General features: G+C 30.6%; 12 protein-coding genes and 8 non-coding genes across 20 annotated transcripts; 4 read left to right on the top strand and 16 right to left on the bottom strand. All coding sequences in view use genetic code 12, as the record gives it.

The window, feature by feature from the left end:
- Positions 1-403: 403 nt before the first annotated feature.
- On the bottom strand, positions 404-508 carry CAALFM_C401570CA. The gene has a single exon (XR_002086397.1). It is a non-coding gene; the product is annotated as an uncharacterized ncRNA (small nucleolar RNA).
- A 562-nt stretch (positions 509-1,070) lies between these two features.
- On the bottom strand, positions 1,071-1,164 carry CAALFM_C401580CA. Its single transcript, XR_002086398.1, has one exon. It is a non-coding gene; the product is annotated as an uncharacterized ncRNA (small nucleolar RNA).
- A 151-nt stretch (positions 1,165-1,315) lies between these two features.
- Positions 1,316-1,399, bottom strand: CAALFM_C401590CA. The gene has a single exon (XR_002086399.1). It is a non-coding gene; the product is annotated as an uncharacterized ncRNA (small nucleolar RNA).
- A 167-nt stretch (positions 1,400-1,566) lies between these two features.
- On the bottom strand, positions 1,567-1,659 carry CAALFM_C401600CA. Its single transcript, XR_002086400.1, has one exon. It is a non-coding gene; the product is annotated as an uncharacterized ncRNA (small nucleolar RNA).
- A 75-nt stretch (positions 1,660-1,734) lies between these two features.
- Positions 1,735-1,827, bottom strand: CAALFM_C401610CA. Its single transcript, XR_002086401.1, has one exon. It is a non-coding gene; the product is annotated as an uncharacterized ncRNA (small nucleolar RNA).
- On the bottom strand, positions 1,815-1,907 carry CAALFM_C401620CA. The gene has a single exon (XR_002086402.1). It is a non-coding gene; the product is annotated as an uncharacterized ncRNA (small nucleolar RNA).
- Positions 1,908-2,077: 170 nt separating this feature from the next.
- Positions 2,078-2,165, bottom strand: CAALFM_C401630CA. Its single transcript, XR_002086403.1, has one exon. It is a non-coding gene; the product is annotated as an uncharacterized ncRNA (small nucleolar RNA).
- A 160-nt stretch (positions 2,166-2,325) lies between these two features.
- On the bottom strand, positions 2,326-2,418 carry CAALFM_C401640CA. The gene has a single exon (XR_002086404.1). It is a non-coding gene; the product is annotated as an uncharacterized ncRNA (small nucleolar RNA).
- A 338-nt stretch (positions 2,419-2,756) lies between these two features.
- CAALFM_C401650CA (cleavage polyadenylation factor subunit) lies at positions 2,757-4,253 on the bottom strand (the record flags this gene model as incomplete). Its single annotated transcript, XM_717607.2, has 1 exon — positions 2,757-4,253. One exon carries the CDS (start codon positions 4,251-4,253, stop codon positions 2,757-2,759), a length of 1,497 nt encoding a protein of 498 aa, XP_722700.2.
- A 340-nt stretch (positions 4,254-4,593) lies between these two features.
- CAALFM_C401660WA (uncharacterized protein) lies at positions 4,594-7,938 on the top strand (the record flags this gene model as incomplete). Its single annotated transcript, XM_717606.2, has 1 exon — positions 4,594-7,938. One exon carries the CDS (start codon positions 4,594-4,596, stop codon positions 7,936-7,938), a length of 3,345 nt encoding a protein of 1,114 aa, XP_722699.2.
- Positions 7,939-7,990: 52 nt separating this feature from the next.
- Positions 7,991-9,172, bottom strand: CAALFM_C401670CA (uncharacterized protein; the record flags this gene model as incomplete). Its single annotated transcript, XM_717605.2, has 1 exon — positions 7,991-9,172. One exon carries the CDS (start codon positions 9,170-9,172, stop codon positions 7,991-7,993), a length of 1,182 nt encoding a protein of 393 aa, XP_722698.2.
- A 422-nt stretch (positions 9,173-9,594) lies between these two features.
- TOA2 (transcription initiation factor IIA subunit gamma) lies at positions 9,595-9,987 on the top strand (the record flags this gene model as incomplete). Its single annotated transcript, XM_717604.2, has 1 exon — positions 9,595-9,987. One exon carries the CDS (start codon positions 9,595-9,597, stop codon positions 9,985-9,987), a length of 393 nt encoding a protein of 130 aa, XP_722697.1.
- An 87-nt stretch (positions 9,988-10,074) lies between these two features.
- HRT2 (putative methyltransferase) lies at positions 10,075-11,433 on the bottom strand (the record flags this gene model as incomplete). The annotated part of the gene is made up of 1 exon (XM_717603.2): positions 10,075-11,433. The coding sequence occupies one exon, from the start codon at positions 11,431-11,433 to the stop codon at positions 10,075-10,077; it is 1,359 nt and encodes a 452-aa protein (XP_722696.2).
- A 924-nt stretch (positions 11,434-12,357) lies between these two features.
- Positions 12,358-12,636, bottom strand: NHP6A (high-mobility group nucleosome-binding protein; the record flags this gene model as incomplete). The annotated part of the gene is made up of 1 exon (XM_019475362.1): positions 12,358-12,636. One exon carries the CDS (start codon positions 12,634-12,636, stop codon positions 12,358-12,360), a length of 279 nt encoding a protein of 92 aa, XP_019330907.1.
- A 2,962-nt stretch (positions 12,637-15,598) lies between these two features.
- Positions 15,599-16,027, bottom strand: CAALFM_C401710CA (uncharacterized protein; the record flags this gene model as incomplete). The annotated part of the gene is made up of 1 exon (XM_717602.2): positions 15,599-16,027. One exon carries the CDS (start codon positions 16,025-16,027, stop codon positions 15,599-15,601), a length of 429 nt encoding a protein of 142 aa, XP_722695.2.
- On the bottom strand, positions 15,999-17,156 carry CAALFM_C401720CA (DNA damage-responsive RNA polymerase-degradation factor; the record flags this gene model as incomplete). The annotated part of the gene is made up of 1 exon (XM_717601.2): positions 15,999-17,156. A coding segment is annotated over one exon (1,158 nt), but the record flags the coding sequence as incomplete, so codon positions are not given.
- Positions 17,157-18,010: 854 nt separating this feature from the next.
- CAALFM_C401730CA (putative tubulin tyrosine ligase) lies at positions 18,011-20,128 on the bottom strand (the record flags this gene model as incomplete). The annotated part of the gene is made up of 1 exon (XM_717600.2): positions 18,011-20,128. The coding sequence occupies one exon, from the start codon at positions 20,126-20,128 to the stop codon at positions 18,011-18,013; it is 2,118 nt and encodes a 705-aa protein (XP_722693.2).
- A 375-nt stretch (positions 20,129-20,503) lies between these two features.
- On the top strand, positions 20,504-20,833 carry TIM12 (Tim12p; the record flags this gene model as incomplete). Its single annotated transcript, XM_717599.1, has 1 exon — positions 20,504-20,833. The coding sequence occupies one exon, from the start codon at positions 20,504-20,506 to the stop codon at positions 20,831-20,833; it is 330 nt and encodes a 109-aa protein (XP_722692.1).
- A 214-nt stretch (positions 20,834-21,047) lies between these two features.
- FBA1 (fructose-bisphosphate aldolase) lies at positions 21,048-22,127 on the bottom strand (the record flags this gene model as incomplete). Its single annotated transcript, XM_717597.2, has 1 exon — positions 21,048-22,127. The coding sequence occupies one exon, from the start codon at positions 22,125-22,127 to the stop codon at positions 21,048-21,050; it is 1,080 nt and encodes a 359-aa protein (XP_722690.1).
- A 1,098-nt stretch (positions 22,128-23,225) lies between these two features.
- Positions 23,226-23,762, top strand: CAALFM_C401760WA (peptide alpha-N-acetyltransferase; the record flags this gene model as incomplete). The annotated part of the gene is made up of 1 exon (XM_717596.2): positions 23,226-23,762. The coding sequence occupies one exon, from the start codon at positions 23,226-23,228 to the stop codon at positions 23,760-23,762; it is 537 nt and encodes a 178-aa protein (XP_722689.1).
- Positions 23,763-23,881: the final 119 nt, after the last annotated feature.

Below are 23,881 nucleotides of genomic sequence, written 5' to 3' on the forward strand. Positions count from 1 at the left end.
TCAAAAGGCGGGATCAACTACTACATTTGGAAATTCAATTTTAAACGGCATCAAAATATTGCCATACATAAAGACATCAAGTAGTTTAATGTCAATTCCTATAATGAGTTAAGAAAGATGTTCTATATACTAAACATAGTAGTTACTACAATCTCATGCCCGTATAAGAATAGAAGCTATAATACGGCAATAATATAATGAGAGGTTGGATTCTATACATAAAAACAAGTACAACAACATGATAAAAACAGCCTGATTGGAATTAATACCCGTGATTTCTTTTATAATGGTTGGAGAAAAATACTAGTACTGGGAAAAAATCTTCAAAAATCTTTTTGAAAGTTAGTATTCTATTATGAATAATTTGAAACCATATATGTTATATATATATATATTTCTTGAAAATCAGACTGACATGCAAATCGAATTTTAGTGAAGTTCTTTTCATAGTCTTTTTTTTTGGAAAAACTCAATGGAAAGATGAAATTGGTATAGTATCATCACAATAAATATATATATATATATATATAATATGAAACAAAATTGTATCACATACTCTTAAATTATCTTCTCTCTCCAACCCCCCCCTTCAGGCTTAATTCATATCCTTATTAACAAAACAATCCTTAAGGCAATTTGCAAAAGAAAGGAATGAATGTAGTAGAATAAATTTTTTGTAAGCAAATAATTTTTTTTTTTTTTTTCTTTTTTTTTTCCACTCCTCTTCCACCAAAATGTTTTGAAAGGAATAAAAATTGGGCCTATTTACACGAATCATCGGGGGGTTCCAATTGAATTGAACCAAAGACAACGATGACACTCAAAACAATATGCAGAAACAGAAAGAGTTGAAGTAGTCACAGGGTAAAGAAAAGTGAAATAATTAGATCAGGTCTATGGCATCCTTATTTTTTTATTCTTGTTGGGGTCAGTCAGTAAATTATTACTTAGATTCTTCAAATAATGAATGTATTTTAAACAGAATATTCTATTGCAAGAGACACACTATTTACATAATAAACATAAACATATAAAAAAATGATTTTCTATGCTATATCAGGAACCACGGCCGGTCAAGGCCTGATTTATCATCAATATTTAGGAATTAACAGTCCCTAAACAACAGTAGACCGTCGTGAAAAAATGTGGTATAATCATCATAAACATAGAAAAAACCACTTAATTATGTCTCCTTAAAACCAAACATATATATATATATATATATACGAAAAACAACTAGAATCGGTTTTTATTGGAAATCTTCAATATAAATCATCTTTTTCTATTTTTTTTTTTAAAAAAAAAACAATTTAAAAAATCAGACAATATACTTTATATATCTTCATTAATTCAGACATATGCTTGTCAAAAAAAATTGTGAGGATAATTTCATCATATTTTAAAAATTTTGTTTTTTTTTTTTTTTATTTCATTTCATTTCAAATAATGACTATTGAAGACCCACTAAAATCCTGATTTATAAATCTATTGTCTTCCCCCTTTATTAGTTTAGTTAGTATAACAATTTCAATTTGGAAAAAAATAAAACAACAATAAAATTGACTTAGATCAGAAATGCATGAATGGTAATTAAATAAAAGTTTGTCATCAACGGGAAACCCGAGGTTCTGACTCGTCATCTAGTAAAATCATCACATCTAATTTTTCACATATATATATATATTCATATAAATATATATATAGATATTTGGGGGGAATCCCATATATGAAATACATACACTTTAAATGTAAGTTAGTACATTATTCCCCTAATAAATATTATTCATTCAATTATTGGATTAGTTTATTTGTATAAATCAGTTACAGTGGGTTTCTGAGGCCCACCTAAAATGCATTGTCACTCATAAAATATATATTCAGTGCCCAGTGCGATAATTCATCCTAATCAATAAAAGGAAACTATCCCCCAAGAAATATTATATGTATTATATGTTATTGACATACACTTGAATCGAAATGTTAGTAAATATACTTCTTCAAATAGTTAATTGGGTTATTTCTCTCTCTATCTCTTTTATTTATTTATTGTTTAATCAAATATTTTTTTTTAGAAAAAAATCAGGAGCGTATTGGTGCAAAAACTTTATCAATCATTAGATTTCAGCCAGTAATTCCAGCTTTGTTTTTGTTAAATCATCATTGAAAACATAAAAAAAAATTTTTTTTGAACAACAGCAAGAAAGAAAGAAAGAAAAAAAGTATAATATTGATGAACATACATTATCTGATATTGAAGTTAGTAAAAATATATTCTCCGTATTTCCATAACATTGAAATTAAACAAGTATAAGAAGAAAAGAAATTTGTCAGAAAGCCATGCATAAAATAATTTTCTGATCATTCCCGATTAAAAGTCACAGACTCTAGTTTAAATGATTATTCGTATTCATCCTCAATTTCTTCTCTTTTGAATATAATCTCAATGTTTCAATTGCTAAGAATTAATTTAAAACATACAATTATATATATATATATATATGTGTGTGTGTGTGTGTGTGGTATAAATTGATTAAAGAAGAAAGAAAAGAAGTTAGACATGAAAGAGTTGAAAAAATTTTTTATGTAATTTATACTTGACGAATGGAAAGGAGAGAAGAGAGAAGAGACAAGAAGAAAATTTTTCCTCTGCCTCTATTATTGATGTGCGTGTACAAATTACAAAAATTTAACTTTTATGCTGGGTAAGAATTCGCATTTCTTTTAGTTAGGGCTATTAGATCTAATAACTATACATACTATTTGGGCTGATTAAACTGATTATTACTATTATTATTATTATTATTATTATTAAATTGTTGTCCTTGGGTTGGTGGCATAAAATTGGGAGGTGGCACCATTCCAAATCCAGGTGGAGGAATTTGAAGTCCTGGTGGTAAGGCAAATGGCATTGGTGGTGGTGGTGGTGGCATAACACCAACTGGGAACATTCCTGGTTGGACAGTATTAGGAACAATTTTTTGTTTTTTAGCATCAGGTTCTCCTGAATGATGAGGATCATTATTATCATCAGCCGTCATTTCTGCTGCTGTACGTTTACTTGGATCTTTTATGTTAAGTTCTTTTTCTTTTGACGATACATATTCTTTTAATTTCTCTTCTAAATCCTTATTGGGAATAACTGAATCAAGAAACACATCAGCTTTACCACAATTAGGACAATGAAAGTCATTATCAATTAAAACTCTTTCTAGTTCAGGTTGATTATAATTGAAATTCTTCAAGTTTTGTAGTTTGGAACTATCAGTACAACATGGTGTCATGACAATTGGTGATGTTAAAACCGCTTTAGTATTGGCCAATGGATCCAAAAATTCCCATTTATTATCCTTTTCAATTTCCGCAACTAATTTCAGTTCGTATTCTCTCTTTGATTTTAAAGCAGCATTTTGCAATTTTTCTTGATAATTTTGCCATGTTTTGGAATCAGCCATGGCAATGGCATAATCACCATCATCAGTAATTAATATCACATTACCTTCACTATCAACAACATCACCATTATCATTTGTAGTTAATGTATTTGCTTTACTTTCGACTTCTTCTCTGGAAATGGTTTTCAAATAAGATTTCGGAATACCAGTTGTTCTCATAATTTTTTTACCTTCAAAATTTGGATCATTGTTTGTAGGACAATTCTTAATCCAATGATCCTTTTTCCCACATCTATAACAAATATAACCTGGAGGTGGATGATCATCTTGTTTATTCGCCGTACTTGATGCTGTGGGTTTATTGAACACCATTTTATGATGAGCTAAATCTTCTTGTGTTTGTTCCCAAGCATTCGATTGGTTTTGAAACATCAATTTAATTCTATCTTCTTCAGTGGCATTCTCATCCAATTGCTGTTGTTGTTGTTGTTGAAGTTGTGCTGACACTAAAGGATTTGAATTTGAATTATGTCCAACAGTCGAAGTAATTGCCTTTCGATTTATTCTTGGTTTACCAGTTATATATCTCAGAGCATTATTATATTTACCCAGTTTGACAAATGCTGGAGATCTTTTAGCTAATACATAACTCGATCGAGGTATTACATCTTGATCCAATTCATATTCTTGATCGGGTTGTTCAGAATGATATAATCTCAAATTGAAATCTTGACCTGAACCCAATTGGTTTTGTAAAATGATCTCTTTTTTCAAATCAAATACACTTATGGAGGTTCCATCAAAATGTATAACACTTTTATTCTTCTGATGCAAAAATTTATAATATACTACAGAGGACATGACGGTTAAGAAGGGTTCTATTGGATTGGATAGGGTGTTAGAATAAGGTCAGCTTGATAGTTGATAGTTGATAGTTGATAGCTGGTAGTTGTTGTTGGTGGTGGTAGTGGGCTGTTCTTGTTTTGTAAGAAACTTTCTCCATCAATGTCAAATAGTAAAGAAAAAAAATTTTCAAATGGTTTGCCAAAATCATAAAAGCAAAACAACATTGGAATTGAATAAGGAAAAAGAAAAAAAAAAAAAGCAAAGACTCCTTTATTCACAAATCTATTCAATCTTCATCGATCATTCATTAGTTTGTTTTTGTTATTAAAAAGATTGAATTAAGTTAGGTGATATCATGGATGTATCTTATTCATTTACACCTTTGACGGGATATAAAGATAGTTTGGTCAATCAAAATGTAAAATTACCTTTAAATTATCCAACCATCGACAATCACAACCCTAAGAAATCTACAACTCCCAACAATGAATTCCATAAGAAAATAGCTACTACAGGTAAGATCATCAATTTACCTAAACAATCAATTGTCCCGGCAGTTTCAATCTCCGTTTACAATGATATGAAAACCATTGTTTTAACACCAATGGAATTTCAACTGAGTAGTATTGGTTTCCAATTTCAAAATTTGATTATAGATTTACCTCATTCAACCATTTCAACCAATTGTATTACATTTTATTATCATCAAGATCATATTTTGATTGATTTAATTGATCAAAATTATTTGTTTATTACGTTAAAAATTGCCATTGATAGATTCATTTTAGGTGGTCAACAACTCACTTTAGATAATTTTGAAGAATGGGGGTATATTTCTGTTCCTTATTCATTTGAACTAAGATCTTCACCATTTTTGTTGAAATGTTTGGATAATTTGAATTTAATTGTTTCTTTGAAAGATGGAGGATTGCTACATTTCAAAAGAGATGAGGAATTGGGTGAAATTAATGTGTTTAATTTCCAAGAACAAGGTACATTAATACCATTTTTAGGTTTTTTCGGTAGTGGGAAACAGAAAGATGTTGTTTTAGATGGGGTTTCGTCTAATTCAATTGTTGATGCTTTACAGATTGGTGGTAGTGGTGTGGTGATTACTTTATCTGTCAACAAAGTGTTGAAACTTTGGAATCTTGATGGTCACCAGAACTTGTCTTCATTGACAATTGCTTCAGATGACAATACATGGTTACCCACTATTCCTAGCAAGTATTTAAAATCTTATGAACAAGAAGATGGGAAAACTATTATAACATTGTTTATCAATACCAAATCAGGAGATTCATCAAAGAGTATGTTTGTATTCAAATCATTTGAATTAGAAAGTTCAAATTTGCATGATTTGTCAGATCTTTCTTTCCAACCAGAACTCCCTAATTCATTATTGTTTTCCTCTGATGTGTTTTATCATGAATCCAATTTCCAAAACACTATTTGGTTTATTCAAGATTATGAAGTTGTAGGATTCGGAACATCTCAGCTCAAATACTATATTTTATGGAAATCCAATACATCTTCAATTTTGGTGGAATATACTATAAACCCAGTTAATGGTGCAATTTTATCAATTGAAATTTCCCATCCTAATGGGTTTGAAATTGACGAAAATATATCTGCTTATCATGACGCTGAATATTATATGGATAGAATATTTGATTCTGGGAATTACGACTCGTTAATTGTTTTGACATCAATTAAAATATTAAGTCAACATTGGGAAATAGATAATGACATGGTGGTGACATCTCAGTCAATTCGACAATTGGCTATAGATACAATCAATTCAAAAGCAGAATCAGGTACCATTAAAAATTATTGGTTTAAATTGCAATCTTTATGTGAAGAATTTAAAAATTTGAGTCAAGAAACATTGTCATTGTCAGTTTTCGATAATCAAGTTTTAACTTTGAATGTTAATGGTCATGGTATATTCCGTAAATCTGCTTTTTTTGAATCTTTTGCTAATCAGAAATTGAATAGTGCTGATGGGAAATTAATGCTGATTTTCAATAAATTTGAAACTTTTATATCACGTAAAAGTTATCATAAATTGCATGAAGAATTACTTCAATTGAGAAAAATTTCGGCAAATGACATAACAAATTTATTCACAAAACACATTGAAGGAAAAATATCTACTGATGAAATACAGACAATTCTAAAAGATTTAGAACAGATTCCTGGGATTGTTGAAATAGTGAAATCGTTAATTGGTAGCTCTGGGTTTGAATTAATCGTCGATGCAAATTCCATTTCAAGTAAAGAACTCGGTGCTTTTCACAAAATATCTACCGTGATGATATTCAAGAACATTATGGAGACACATAAAACATTGTTATTAGATTTGGTGGTGTTATTTCTTACATGTGAAACCAATGATCAAATAGTTGAATTTGTCAACCAAATTCGTGCAACTTTGGTACAATATGATGTCATGGAAGTAGTTTTCACCACATGTTTGAATAAGGGAGAAGTTGAAACTAAGAATATGGGCCAAGTGCAAAATTCTATTTTTTGGTCATCAGTTGTGGCTACTCATTCTCAATTAAAACGATTAATTGAGTCATTACAGCTAAATGATGGCTATGAATATTTTTATAATAATGTCTTACCTGATGACTATTTAGTTGATGTGGTTATTGAATTGATCAACAATAAAGAGTACTTTTTTTTGCAAAAAAAATTTTTAACCAAGCTTAATCAAGAGAATAAGGTGGAGAAACTTTTGGTTGGTTTGATATATTTGTTCAATAATGATGTAAAGTTTTTTTACAAGATTTTCAATGATTATTCTAATTTCCAAAATTTTACTGAAAATAAAATTAAAAATTTGAACCAAGATGTCAACTTGCAGAAATTTATAGAGGCATTGTTATCTAACCCTTCCAAATCTCAATATTTCCATGGATTATCAAAATTGGTTCAATCGCAAATCAAAACTAATGATAACAAATCACAACAAGAAGAACATTGTTTTATTGAAATTGCATCTGATTTTGAAACTTTAGCCATTGAAAATGAATCTGACATTACCATCAGAGAAGAATTTTATTTGAATTTATTTGAATTATCCTTACCAGTTTCAAATTATGATATTACCACCAAATGTTTAAAAAATTTAACTCTTTCGACTAATTTCAAAAATTTAATGACAAAATTTATTACGAAAATAATTTTTCAACTGAAATTAGATATCATATTCCCACCAAATAATAATGATGATGATTTTTATGGACAACATTTTTCATTAATTGATTCAATAATTGTTAAAGTTGCCCAAGATTCCAATTTATCACAATCTTTACGAGTTTATCAATATTTGTATTCATGGAGATTATTTGGTTGTATGGTGGCGGTGGTCAACAACAATAAGACGCTAGAATTGGGTGATAAAAGAGGTGCAATTGAAGCTTTATATGAATTCATTACTCGATTTAGAATAGAAAATCCTACTGGTGATGTGGAAAGGAAAGTAAAATTGAAAATCCTTGAAATTTATATGATAATTTTGAATTTATTAAAAAGTTTTGAAAATAATCAAGATCAATGGTTTTTAAAGACAAATAGCTATAAAGAGACAACAACAACAAGAAGAAGATCAATCGTATCTTTGAATGATTTAAAATTGGAATACTTAGAATGGTTGAAAAATTTAGATGAAGATGTATCAATGTTTACATAGGACTGATTTTAAATATAATAAGAATAATAAATTATATAATGTAACTATTTATTTAACCAATATTAGCTTTCATATTACCAGCACCTTTAGGATTTTCATCTTTCCAATCATCCCATCGTCTTTTTTCTTCTTCAGCTTCAGAATCTTCAGTATCACTATCATTATCATCTTTATTTGCTGGATTATTATCTTTAACTTCATCTTTTAACATTTTCCCATTAGCTAATTCATAATCCAAATATTCTTCAACTGTCATAGAAGGTAGTATTTGACCCGTACCAAATACTTTTTCCTTTAATTTTTGTCGTTGAGAAGTGATTGTAAATGGTTGTAAAATCTTCCCTTGTTTATTTATTAAATCAGAAACTTGATATGATATTTTTGGTATTGATTCTAATTTTGTCGTAAATCCATAATCATCGTCGTCGTCGTCGTCACCACCATCACCACCACCACCATTTTTTTTACTCTTGTTTTTCGATCTTGAATCTTGGGTTTCTAATCTGTTGGAAGATGTAGACGAAGAAGAATTGAGATCATCATTTGTTGGACGATGTTGTAAAACTTGTAATTCCATATTTATCGATTCTAATAAATTAAACGATTTTAAAATAAAATATTTCAATTGATCTAAATAAATTGTCCTTATAATTTCTTCATCAAATTTATTAATATCCTCCTCTTTTTGATCTTCTTGATTAAGAATTGATAATTTTTTCAATAATTCTTGTTCTAATTTATAATTATCAATTTTTTCTTGACGTTTATTCATAGGATTTAATTGATATGATTCACCTTTGAGTAAAATCTTTAATTTTTTAGATTGTTCCAATGTTAAAATATCATCGTAATTCATTAAATTTTCTAAATATGTGAATATAAATCTTTGACCCAATTTTAAATTTTCAAATTTATAATTTAAATTAATAATAATATTACCATCATCACCATCACAATCATCATCATCTTTCATTAATAATTTAGTATATAATTCACCAATATAATACCATAAATTTAAAAATGGAATATATTTAGTAGATATTTCTTCTATTTGTTCATTATCACTAAATAATGATAATTGTTCCACTAATTGTAAAATTAATTTAAATTCAGAAATAAGTTTCGTTAATCGTTTTTGATACGACACCGAGTCTTGTCTTTCAGATATATTTTGTAAATTGTCATATTGTTGTATAGCTAATTTGTATCTTTCTGCTACTGTCAATTGTTCCATAATTAATGAAGGGGAGAGGAGGGGGAAGATATAATTAATGCAACCAAAATTGATGGATATATATACTCTTGGTGTAAACAGATGGAGGCAAAAAGTTGATGGAAATGATGGATGTGAAAATCTTCAATTTAAAAGAAATGAAAGTGTGTAGTCGTGTGAGTGACAATATTGGAAAATATTGTTAAGGTGATAATGTTAAAATCAAGGCAAAGCAAAAAAAAAGTCAATCAATGAATTAGTAATATCAAAAAGGACAGTTTCTTTCAATTACTTTACAATAGTTTTAACTTTATTCATTTGACTATTCATATCACTAATTCTCCTATCCCCCTCTCCTCCCCCTCGTTACCCTTTATTTGAATTTCTCCAAAACAATTATATCCCTGTTTTTTCTTAATATAGTATCATCCTTTTCACTCATCATGTCAGCACCAGCATATTATGAATTATATAGAAGATCAACCATTGGAGTAACATTAATGGATGCATTAGATACATTAATATCTGATGAAAAAATTCAACCTCAATTAGCTAATAGAATATTAATTAATTTTGATAGAATAATTGCTGAAAATTTGAAAAATGAAAATATCGTGGGGAAATCAAAATTAATATTTAAAGGTGATTTAGATACTTATCGATTTTGTGATGATGTTTGGACATTTATAATTAAAAATGTCATTATTAAATTAAATGATGTATCCTCAAAAGATAGTGGTGGTGGTGATAAAGATAAAGATAGTGGTGATTTGGAATTGAATGTTGATAAATTTAAAATTGTTGCTTGTAATTCTAGAAAGGCTGGTGAGATGTAACACAGAAAAGTAATAACTAAAAAAGGTAATATCTATTTTGATCTATCTATACATAAGTTTATATAATATATTTCTATGTATGTATATCTATTTGTTGAATGAAATAACTGCCCATTTACCGGAACTACTCCAAAGTTGACCATTTTCATTACCCATATTTTCATATTCTTTAATCAATTTTTCATTTACTCCTTCAGGTAATCCAACAACAACATCAGCTTTACAAGTACGCAAGGATAAAACTGGTAAATTTGAAGTTGATAATTCCTGTATGGCAGTTTTAAAAGGAGTAGTTTTAGGCCATTGTAAATCACCAGTTAATTTACGATAATTCAAATCACCTTTAAATATAATCAAATTGGAATGTTGAAGTTCTGAATATAATGAGTCAAATTTAGGAATATACCAATAATTATAGTCCAATGTCCAAAATGGATCATGATTAATAATAAGGGCATGTTTGTCATAATAATGTTGAATCTTATCATGAACTAATTTGATAGAACTAGGTTCATCTGAATGTATTTGTGGATAAAATTCAGGGTCAACCAATTGATTGAGTAAATCTTGGAAATCTTTAGGCATAGTATCACTAACAAACCATGGAATCTCTTTACAATGTAAATGAACTTCTTGAACAAGTTTAGAATCCAATAAAAACAATGTCAAAATCAAATCAGCAAATAATTCAAATCCAGAATTATCTAATACAATATCCACTCGTTTGGTTCCGGAGTCATTACCATCATTGTGTAATTGTTTCCAAGCTTGCGATAAATCATTGACTAATATTTTTTCTTCATTCTTTTTACGTACTTCTGCTCCTTGAACCGATTTAATATCTTCTAAAGTAACATTTCCTGCCAATAAAGACAAATCAGTTGCATTACCCCATAAAGAAATATCAATAAATTCTTTAAATAATAAATGTAAAACTTCATCATTAGCTTGATCCAATTGTTTGGATAATGTTTCATAACGTTTACATAATTCTAAAACCCCCAATTCCGATTGTTTAAAAGTTTTATCTTTTAAATTTTGGAAAACATCATAATGATTCCAAAATTCATTGGTATTTACAATGAAAAAATTATTGATATATTGATACAAGTAACATTCTAAATATAACCATGGTCCAGTTTGCCAAGTAACTGGTTTGATTTTGTTTAAATTTTCCAATGATTCATTATAATGTTTCAAATGAGGATTGATTGTTATTTCTTCATCAGTGAATGGTCTAACAATAGCATCATTAACAAAATCTTCTTTGGTGTTTAATAATTGTTGAATTATTTTGTGACCAATTGATGCTTCCTCTTGGTGATTCTCAATAGTTTGTTGGACATCTTCAATTGCTCCATCAATAATGGTTGGCCAACGTTTGCGAACAGTCGGATACGCAAATGAGCTTTTATCATCGTTGTAATATGGTTCTGGCAATGACATTCTATTCTTATTCTGGTTTGTCTTGTATGCTGTAGTTGGAGAAAAGGAAGAAAGAAAGTTATAGTATGAATAATCTTTTAGTCACAATCAAATTTAAACATTTCAGCAACAACGGCAGCAACAACCACAGCACGGGTTCTATGGTGCCGAAACATATTTGTGGATTTTTTTTTGGTAAAAAGTGCACGTACTTTTATGTACATAAGGAGATTGGTTGATTGTGACCAAACACAAACAACGAGGGAAACGAAAGTGGACGTTGTTGAAGTTTATTTAAATTTGGTAGCGTGTCTTTAGTTAAAGTGATGTTTTCAAATTTGTATCTAGTCTGATCTGTGTGTGATTAAGAAACAGTTTCAAAACTGGCTAGTATCATTAAAATCTTGTTGTTTTGTTGGATTTTATTAACAAACTTTTGTACACCCAAAGATACATGCTATCAGGAAATTAATAATTGTGGTAGTTTTTCCGCGAAATAATTATTAAATTATCAACGGTTTGCAACATTCAACAAGATCTCACCCAAAACAATAATAAAACACCATGGAGCGTATAAACAAACAATAAATTGCATCTAAGAGCAACTTACTACATTAAAAAAACAACAGTAAAATAAAATACAAAACAATATATTCAAAATAATACTAATAGATAAAAAAGAGAGTCTTGCTTGAACATCAATATCAACACTATTCAATATAAGAATCGATATTGAAAAAACATCTAGCAAAAACAAAAGACTGTGTAAAACTAAAGTGAAACAATATAAGAAAACAAGTAATAATTCAATAAAAGATAATCAAAAGAAAAGAATAAGAAAAATCAATAATATACAACAATAACTTTCAAAGCAACAATCTCAAAATTTAAATTTCAAATTTCAATTTCAATGCTCTTCTTAATTTTTAAAACTCTTTATTGAACTTAGGCGGAATTCTTTTTAGCGTATTCAGCCTTTTCTTTTTCATATCTCTTTTTATCAGCTTCAGCCTTGTTTTCGTAAGGTAATTTATCTTCACTGTTTAAAGCCTTCCATTTTTCACCTAATAATTTACCAACTTGACCAAAAGAGATACCTGGGTTTTCAGCTCTAACAATATCTCTGTTTTCATTAGCGAAAAACATATAAGCAGATAAGGATCTTTTTGGAGCATCTGGATCCTTCTTCTTTCTAGAGGACTTCTTTCTTTCACCTGGAGCCATTGTAATAAACTTTTTAATTAATTATTAGTTAGTAAGTTAAAATAATAAAAAAACAAAAAACAAAATAAATAAAAACAAAAAGAAAGAAAGTAAAAAAAAAAAGGTGGAAAGCAAATAAAAAAAAAAACAAGCGTAATATTCAACTGATATATACTTGAGTTTTTTCTCTCACTCACTCTCTCACTTATTTTCTTCTTTGGTGTAAACTTGAGTCCATGAAAATATAAACAAACCAACAAACAAATTTAGACAACAGAAAAAAACAAAAAGTACGCGTTTTCCTGTATATTAACACTCTAATCGCACATTCTCACTGAAATTCTCCCATACAAAACACGCCTAAATGTAGAAAAACTGGTCGTGCAAAGGAGCAGGAAAAAAAATGTTAGCAAATTAAAAGTGTGTATTCCTGTCTGTGTGTCCGTGTGCGTGTGTGTTGAGTTGATTTTTTCTCTTGTCATTAATTTTCTCATTCTTTTTCTTCTCTCTCTCCTCTTCTCACTAAAAAAAAAACAGTACTCTTCTTTTAATAGGGGGGGGGGGGAATTTTTTGTAAGGGCAAAATTTTTTTCTCTCTAAATTTTTGGTGAAAATGGAATTTCACCGATTTTCAACAAAAATTTTGAATTGACCCTCTATATTTCCAAAACCAATCCCAGCTTCAAAATCCAATCAATTCAATTGTAGTTCAACTATTGACCAAAATAAAGTATTGAAATTTTTTTTTTTTGCAACCTATTGTTTTCTCTCACTCTCACTCATGTGATTCACTCTCTAATCATATTTGTATGGGTGGTAAAAAGGTTGTTAAAACATGGTTGAATAAACGTTGTTTCCTTTCCCCCCTCCCCTTCTCAAAAAATTTTCCCGGACAATCTGTTCAAAGTCAATTGAGTTATTATCTTCGTTTGTATTCATTGTAGTAATAATTGTGTTGTCTTGTTGTTGGTTGTAAAATTTTCAAGTTCTCACTTTCTTTTTGGTTGTTAATAAATTTAATCTATATACATACTTTAATAATAATATGTATGTGGTTTGTTTAGTATGGGAAGAATATACTATTGGTAAAAGTAAAGGAAAAAAAAAAAAGTGTAAGAGAGAAATACAAAAAAAATTGTATGGTGGGAATTACTTTAGTACCTATAAATAATTTATTTAGGTGAGGGATTTTCTATGGACAACTAACTAAACCACCACCACCACCACTGAAAAGAAAAAAATTTAGTACAACAACAACAACAATAACAACACAATAAAATTGCTATCGTGGGTTTCTGCACAAATTTGTGCATGTTTACACGACAGCATAGCCAAAAGTAGCAGTAGAATAGCTTGTATATTGTCCTAATTAGTTAATTATTCCAGCACCAGCAGTAATAACTAACATTCTATTTTCTTCTATTATTAATCCTCAACAACAACAACAAAAGAAAAAAAGTGGACTCGCCACCACCACTAAGAAAATTTACAAACAATATTTATTCTGTTATACTTTAATCTAATCACGTGCGTCACAGTTATTTTGATAGATCTCTCTATTGTTTTATTTTTTTTCTTTTACAGTGCAACAACAACAACCCTATAAAAGATGCTTCTTAAGAATCAAGATATAACCATGAATGAGCTTAATATGAATGTATAAACAGAGTGGTCTAAATTACGAGAGTTGACCAAAATTAAATCACTAATCCATCTTATCTAGATCTAGTCAAGATCAATTATTATTTTCTATTATTATAAACTGAACTGAGCTAAATAGGTATAATTGGCAATTCCAACCTTATCTATGCAGATTTTCAACTATAGCCGTGTTTTCTATAAAAGTGATTTGTCATAGTTGTACATCAAATATACAAATTGAAAACTGCTATGACTACCTGATATAACTGCCAAATTGTATCCAAAAATAACTTGACAAATCTCGATTATTCCAGTTTCAAGAACTACCAACTATTATACCCATACTCTCCTTAAAAGCACATCTTATTATTATTTTTTTGCAATAATTTTCATTCAAAAATAACAATCAAATAAAACATCAACAACTCATTACTAACATCGTAATGACCAATATCTACAAAATTCATAAGTTTTTAGGTTCTTTAACACAAATGATACCGCAAATTGTTAAAATTTAAATACACACAATTATATATAATATAATATAAGAACAAATAATATTTACCTTCATATCTTTATTTTTTTTTTCTCTCTCATTTTCTTACAAAAAACGTCCACCCTCTCACATGACATGACATGACATCTTCTTTTATCTCATCAGATCGTAACCCCTGACCTCTTTATTAGTACCAGCCACCACGGTACTGGTTAGAATCTTGATACCCATATTGTGGGTACTGTTGGTAAGCACCATATTGTGGCATCATGTGCTGTTGAGGAACAGGTTGTGCATGCTGCTGCTGCTGTTGTTGTGGTTGTTGAGATGATTGTCCTTGTTGTGAGGTTTGTTGACCATCAGAAGCACCATCAGATGTAGTTTGAGCTCCTTGTTGTGATTGACCCGAAGTATGTTGAGATGATTGTTGATTTTGTTGTTGAGGAGGATAAGAATAACCAGGATATCTACTATTAAATTGATTCGGATTGTAGTATTGTTGTTGAGCACCAAAACTATTACTTGAAACAGATCCTTGCTGGTTGGCAGAAGAAACTTGTTGTTGTTGTTGTCCACTTTGTTGGGATTGTTGTTGTTGAGTTCCTTGTTGAGTTCCTTGCTGTGGAGCACTGAATCCAGTTGAACCTAAGCCACCAGCATTAAAATATGGATTATTGTAGTAATAATTGTAGTAAGCTGGATAACCAAATGGAGTTGGCAATTGTTGTTGCTGTTGTTGAGCAGCCAATACAGCAGCTTGTTGTTGTTGTAATGTAGATTGATTGACGATTGGACTTTGGGTAGAATCAGCAGAATTGGCTTGTTGGGCATATTGATTGTAACCTCCTACACCACCACCAATTGTAGCAACATGACTAGCAGCTGGAGAGGCAGCAGCAGCAGCAGCAAAAGCTTGTTGGTTGTAAGCATTATAGTCGAATCCTGGATAACCACCAAATTGAGCACCTGGTTGAGCTGTTTGTTGAGGATATTGTTGTTGTTGATATTGACCATAGTAATCGTATTGTTGTTGTTGTTGTGTTGGTTGACTTGTTTGTTGTTGTTGTTGTTGTTGCTGTTGCTTGGAGTATTGACCTTGTTGTTGATAATTGTTTTGTTGATATCTTTGTTGGGTTGGTTGTTGGTTGTATAATCCATAACGTTGTTGTTCTTGTAATGGCTGTTGTTGAGATTGTTGTTGTTGTTCTGGTTGAACTTGTTCAGAAATAGTCTCATCTTGTATGACTTCTGCTGCTTCCTTTGGTTCACCTGCATCAACTGACAATGATCCGAATGAAATACCCACAGAATCAACTTGTTGTTGAGTAGTTGGCAACACAACTTGTGGTTGTTGATCTATAATTGAGGAAGCAGTTGGTTCAGAGAATGAAGCATCTGCAACAGCAGCAACAGAAGACGCAGCTGGTGCTTCCACTGGTTCATCTTCAACAGGTGGTTGAACAGGTTGAACAGCTTCAACTGCAGGTTTATCTTCTAAAATACTTTCAACTGGCTGAGCTTCTTCTTGCACTGGAATATGCTCTTCTGGTTTTGATTCTTCTGGTTGTGGCACTGGTTTACTAACTGTCTTTGGTTTTGGTTTAGTCTTTGGTGCAATGGCTGACGCCCATGAACCTTGTTTTGGTTCTGGAATAGCTGCCAGTTTCAACACTGGTTTTGTGTTTTCTGGTTGTGATTGTTCTGAAACAGATTCAATTGGTTCCTCAACATTTTCTGGTTCTTGATGAGATTCTTCTAATGTCTCAGCCTGTTCAACTTCTGGCACAGTTTCAGCATCACCACCGTCGTTACTGCTTGGTATGCTTTCCGATGCTTCAGATTTGGTTTCTTGTTTCTTTGGTTTATCGTTAGATAAAGCTGCTGCCCAAGAATTTGAAGGTGGGACCGATTCCTTAGTCACCGAACTAGTTGCACTTGTTGTAGTAGTGGAGACAGTTGAAGCCTTTGATCTTTCTGTCTTTTCATTCTTCTTATGAGCTGCATTAGGATGTTGTTGTCTCTTTGGAGGTCTCGAAGAAGTGGAAGCTTTAGCCTTATTGTTGAGCCTTCTATCTCCTGAAGCTGTGGTAGAATTTGAAGATCCAGAATTTGATGCACCATTGGCATTACCAGTCACCGAATCGGTTGTGTCGTCTTTATGTTCTTTCTTCTTGTGTTTTTCCTTCTTAATTGGTTCCCATTTGGATACTTTATTATTAACTATCAAGTCGATCACAATTTCTAATGAGTTATCATTCTCCGACAACAAACCTTGTAATTCATCTGCTTCCCAATCTGGGAACATTTCAACTAAATTTGTCAATTCAGTAGATGTGCTATTACTATTGTTACCATTATTGAATCGTTTCAGTTGATTCTTATATGTTTTTCGATACGTTGACATGGTTTCTTGATTATATATATATATATGTGTGTTTATGAAATGTGATCCTTGTTTTTTTTTTTCTTTGAAGCTTGTCCTAAAACTCTAATTTAATTTCCTGATAATATCACCCTTCTTATTCTTTTTATATATACACAATAAACCCAGTTTCAACTCCAGCAAAAATGATTGGTTAATTGATTGATTGATTGAGATTATTCGTAGATGAGTTTCAAAGTGGAAGTAGGTAGAATATATTCTTTTTAACGTGAGCAAGTTTAAGAATGTGGTATGCAAAGTTTTTTTTTTCGTTGATGAATTTTGTTGAAAGCAGTGACGTTCAACGGATGGTTTAGAAATAAAGAAGAAAAAAAATTTTTTTTTTTTCCTTCAAATTCTTCAATTTAGATTTTATGTCATACAATTTTTTTCTTTCTTTCTCTCTCTTTCTCTTCGGCTTTGTTCTCTTTGAAATTTATAAGAAAACAATGAAGGAGGAATGACCCATATTACAATTCAATCTTTGACGTTAAGATCTGATATATATATCTTCTATATATTATAATATTTTATAAGAGAATCCCACAGTTTTAAATGTCTGTATACTCTACATCCAGCTGTTAGCCCCCTCCATTAAACTTATTGGATGTAATGAAAATCTTCAATGAACCACAATTTTTGACTCCAAATCTCAGTTGGTTCTGAATTGATTACTTTTTTTCTGTTTGTTCTTTCTCTCTCTCTATTGTTTTTTAAAAACTTAAGAGTCGTGTGCACTTGAACAAGGCTGACTTTTTGCACGACAACAACACAACTATACCGCTACTACTACTACTACTACTACTACGATCTAAACCTACATATATTTTGAATATCTATAAAACTTCTATCAAGTTACTTGCTTCATTTTTGACCAGTAAAGAATTTCCATTAATCATTGGATCAACTAATTCAGTGGCAACTCTTTCAAATAATTCGTATATAATCTCTTTCAAATCATCTCCTGTTTGTTTAAAATCAGGGTATGAATTAACTTCTAATAGATTAACGGAGAAATCACTGTTCACCAAGAAATCTACACCAAATATCTCAATGGCATTATTAATTGGTTGAAAATTCATTTTGTCGACACTTGTAGCAGCTTTAAACAATTCTTTTGTAATATCACAAATTTGTTCAAACACAATGTTTTTATCATTATCAGCAAGACCTTGTAATTTCCAAAATGGTACCACCAACGGATCCTCATTTTCCTGTAAACAAGTGTTGGTTAAGTGTCCTGCTAAAGATACTACTTCATCCTCGTCACCAGGCAATTTATATGGTTCACCAGCAAATAAGGTCAAAATATTCTTATAAATAAATACTTTCAAATCACCAACACAAACAACATAAGTACGTAAATGGAATTTCTTATGGTCATACTTTGATAGTAACAAGGGATTACTCTTATATTCTTGAACAATAAAATGACGAAGTTGAGACAAAATTATACCGTTATCTTCTTCGTCTACTCCTTCCTCATCTTCTTCATTCTCATCGTTTTCTTCAAATGAGTTGAAAATTTCTTGCAATTGATCGAGTGTTTTAAAAATTCTTATACCTTGACCTTTATCACTCATACTAGGTTTCAAAATCCATAATTTTTCTTCTTTATTAATTTCATCTCTCAATTCATAAGCATCATCTAATGAATCATCTAAAAATTCCGCATAATCAACTTCCAATTGATAACTTTCCGGTACAGCAGATTTTAAAATTGATTTAGGATTTTTGGTGACATAATGATGAACGGTATTGGCAAGATAATGTTTACGAATAAGTGCTTTACGATAAATATATGATGGAATGAAATAATTCTCGTTACTAATTGAATCTAAATCAATATCTTCATATTCACCATAATGGAAAATTGAAGTTGAAATGTTAGAATTAATAATACTTTTATCGGAAGTAATTTTATATCCCAATTTTTTAAATGGTTCAGTTATAGGATCATAAATGTATGATTCTTTTGGTATTGTAATTAAAAGAGTATTTCCATTAGCTACCTTTTCTTCTTCTTCTTCTTCTTCTTCGTCATCCGTTAATTTTATTTCACCTTTTAATGGCTCAATTACTCGAAATGCAGCTTGTAAAGGAGTGACACTGATTCCTTCTTCCAATAAAACTCGACTATCAGTATGATTTTCATCAGCTAATCCATCTTTATAAACTTTTTTAAAATCTGGTGTCCATGAAAATTGTAATTGTCCTTTTTCATTAGGTTCCAGTAATGGAGTATAAATTGATTTCCAATAATTTTTTAAAATTGGAGCATAAAATATTTTTGTTGATTGTAAATTTAAAGAATCAACTAATGGAATATTAATAGAAAATAAATCAATCTCTGAAGAATTTTTTATTTGTTGATATAATTTCTTAATCAATTTAACTGATATTTTAGCCGCTTCTTTCAAGATATAATAATCATGATCCAAATTATTAAACGCATAACTCAAAGCAATTGATTTAATTCCATGAGTAACTGCTTCCATGGCAGCACCTACTGTTCCACTAGCCAATATATATAAATTACTCGAATTTTTACCAAAATTGGGTCCACTAATAACTAAATCAATTGGTTTACCTTTAGAATGAGCATATAAATGATGAATACCAATATCAGCACACGCTGCCGGTGTACTATTGATTAAACACCATTCTTGATATTCTTTGTCATTATGAAATTTGGGTTCTGGTCTAAAAAATGGTCCTTCAAATGAATTTATTTTATCATTGGGTTGTAAAGTTGATACTTTGGTATAAATATAACTTGCTGATAATGTTTTCCCAGCAAAATGTGCTTTACCAATCCATGATCTTTGTTGATCTGGTACTACTATTGAAAGATCCCAATCAGTAGTGGTGATGATTTCATCAACTAGATATTTGAAATAAGGACACAGTTTATCGTTCAATGGACCATCATCATTAGTTAAAACCACATGCATTGTTTAATTAATTGAGTAAAAATATAAAAAAAAAATAATAAAAAATGGCAAGATAATGTAATAAATCAAAACACAATTATTCAATTACTCTTGTATAGCTATATGTAAGGGAAATCAAATTAATCACAGGTGATGGTGATAGGTGTGTGTGTGGATTAGAGTTCTGAAGAAATGAGCAAATTTGTTCAAGCAAAAAAAAAAATTTAGCTGGAGAGAATGAAAAATTGTTAAAAAACAATTAGAATCTTCACTTTATACTACTTTTCATTTCCTTCATTCATAAAACCATACTATATATATATACCTATATTAACCTCATTTTACATTTATATTTACATTTACAAATTGATAGAATTATAATAATAATAATAGATCATGTCGGTATTTTTAGGAAGCTCAGCCCAATTTTCTCAAGCTACCATAGATCCAGAAAAGATAAAATTGGCCGATATACAATTCCTGGCCATGGCTTTTACTTTTAATAAATTATTAAGAAGATGTGAACAAAAATGTTTATTACGTGAATATGGTGAAGGTGAATTAACTAAAGGTGAACAAGAATGTATAGATCGTTGTGTATCAAAATATGTTAAAGCTAATGTGATTATTGGAGAACATTTACAAAAACAACGATTGGATCCTTTTAATTCGATGCCAGAATATCGAAAAGTTCAAGATATCTTGGCGAGTTCTGTGAAATCGTGATCATGTGTTCAACTAATGTATAAAATTTGTATATAGTCCAACATAACAAGAACAGCTTACCCAAACAAACACTTACAGTACTAATCTAATTCAATACAAAAAACTACAACTATTTTCTTTTAAAACTTCATTACCATTTATTATTATTATTATATTTTTTTTCTCTTCTCCTTTCTATACATTTAACATGAAAACAAAAAGCTATACAACAAACTTACAATTGTCCTTTAGTGTGGAAAATATCCAAAGCTTCAGCAATTCTCTTGGACATGGTCTTTTCACCTTCTCTAACCCAGACTCTTGGGTCAAAGTATTTTTTGTTTGGTTTGTCAGCACCTTCTGGGTTACCAACTGGTGCTTTCAAGTATTCAATCTTGTTGGTGACGTAATCTCTGATACCAGTCAAGTAAGCATATTGACAATCAGTGTCCAAGTTGACCTTGACAACACCATTCTTGATAGCAGTGTTGAATTCTTCTTGAGTAGAACCAGAACCACCGTGGAAAACCAAGTATAATGGGTGTTTAGCATCAGTACCAATTTGTTTCTTAGCGTAAACTTGGTGGTCACCCAAGATTTCTGGTCTCAATTGCACATTACCTGGTTTGTAAACACCGTGGACGTTACCAAAAGCAGCAGCAATAGAAAAGTTTGGAGAAATCTTGTGTAAAGATTCGTAGACAGCGAAAACAGTTTCTGGAGAAGTGTATAAAGCATCTTTTTCAACGTGTTCGTTGTTGACACCATCTTCTTCACCACCAGTGATACCAATTTCCATTTCTAACCATTGACCCATTTTAGCCATTCTTTCGAAATATTTGGCACAAGTAGCAATGTTTTCGTCATCGGTTTCTTCAGATAAATCCAACATGTGGGATGAGAACAATGGAGTACCGGTCTTAGCAAAGAATTCTTCATCGGCTTTCAACATACCATCAAACCATGGCAATAATTTTTTGGCACAGTGATCAGTGTGTAAAACAACTGGGATACCATAAGTTGGAGCAATGGCTCTAATGTAGTGAGCGGCAGCAATTGAACCAGCAATGGAAGCAGCTTGATCTTTGTTGTCGACACCTTTACCGGCAAAGTAGGCAGCACCACCTTGAGAAGTTTGCAAGATGATTGGAGCCTTGTTGTCTCTGGCAGCTTCTAAAGCAGCAACAACAGTTGAGGATGAAGTGACATTGATAGCTGGAATGGCAAAACCTTTTTCTTGAGCATAGTCAAACAAGTCTTTGACGTCTTTACCGTAGATAACACCGGATTTACTTAAAACTGCTGGAGGAGCCATTGTTAATTTGATATTAATTGATTATTGAGTATTAATTGATTAAGAAATACAATTGTGTAGAACAAAAACAAAAGAAAAGAAATAAAGAAAAGGGGGTTGAAAAATTTTTGATTTGAAAGAACGGGAAGATTGGGTTTTATTTATAATAATTTCAGATTTTTTTTTCTTAATAAAGAGTATTGGAATCGGGGGAACTCCCACTTTCTGCCTGCTTGCCTACGTGGGTTTTCTTTCTTTCTCTCTATTCCAAATTGTTCTCGCCTTGCAAAGTAAATTTTTTTTTTTTTTTTTTCACTTTCGCACTATTAACATTATGTATGGTGGTGGTGCTAATCAAACCACCACCACCAACAGACAATTCATTATGACACACCACTCACTCACTCACTCACTTCAAAGTCTCACCTTCTGATGCAAAAAAAAAAATTCATTTGTATGGATATCGTTGCTCCGAGAATAATTTACGTCATGCTACTGATAATTCTTAATTTCAAATGTTCAAATGCCATTAATTGCTTTGAAATGTCAATTACCTGGCATTAAGAACTAATAATTATGTTATTGCCATTTACTTGAACAATTGTAATGTTTTTTTTTAGAGTAAATTGTTATTGCTTTGAAAAATTATTTTAAAAGTCGGGGTATAATAATAATAATCTACCCATGTGTCCGATCTGCTGCCCACTTAAATTCCGTTTAACCCCGGGGAAAAACTGATCCTGTGAATTCAGGTCCGTCCGTTTGTGCCTCAAGTTAAACCCACTACAATATTAAAAAAAGTTTGTAAATCTCTAAATCGTGGCACATTGGTCTATATACATTTATTTATTTAAACATGACCATGATGTTGTATGTCGATTTCTATACATTCTGTAGAAGTATGCTTGGGCCAACGCAAGTTGTCCACAAAATGAGAGAGACCTAAGAAAAAAAAAAAAGTGAATCTCGAAACCAAGAGAAAAAAAAATATGAGGTTGGACTCATCAGGAGACTACTTACTTGAATTATCGACTAATTAAATTTCACTTAATCGTCATCATATCATACCAGAGTATACAAAATCTGGTCTACAATTGGAGAACCTTTTTTTTTTCTCAGATGAGTCTAATAACAACTATTAATGGGTTACCATACCACCAATTTGACATCAATAATCAAGATGAATTCAAACAAATATCTAATTTGATTTCCCTACATTTATCAGAACCTTATTCTATATATGTATATTGGTATTTCTTAAACAATTGGCCACAATATTGTTATACTGTTAAAGAACCTGAAACTAAGAAAGTAATCGGGGTTATTATATCTAAAATTGAACCTCATAGAAATGTTCGAATGAGAGGATATATTGGTATGCTCGTGATAGATCCAAAGTATCGCAAACAAAGATTAGCTTCAAATTTGGTCAAATTAACAATTGAAAATATGAAATCTATAGATAAAGTTGACGAAATAATGTTGGAAACTGAGGTGATTAACCAAGGAGCATTGAATTTATATGAAAGTTTTGGATTCTTGAGAACTAAAAGATTATATCGCTATTATTTGAACACTCACGATGCTTATAGATTGATTTTACCATTAGGGGAGAAATCGCGAACAAGAATTGCCTTCTTGCCACCGCTTGAATAAGTGGTCTTCAAAGGATAGAAAAAACTGGAGCATTCTGCTGTGTTTAATGTATATCAGTTCAGAGGAGGTTAGGTTAGTGTAGAAATTAAAGAAATACCCGTAAACTACACAAGGTAAAG

The sequence above is a fragment of the Candida albicans genome, chromosome 4 (assembly GCF_000182965.3).
Source record: "Candida albicans SC5314 chromosome 4, complete sequence".
NCBI classification, from domain to species: domain Eukaryota; kingdom Fungi; phylum Ascomycota; class Pichiomycetes; order Serinales; family Debaryomycetaceae; genus Candida; species Candida albicans.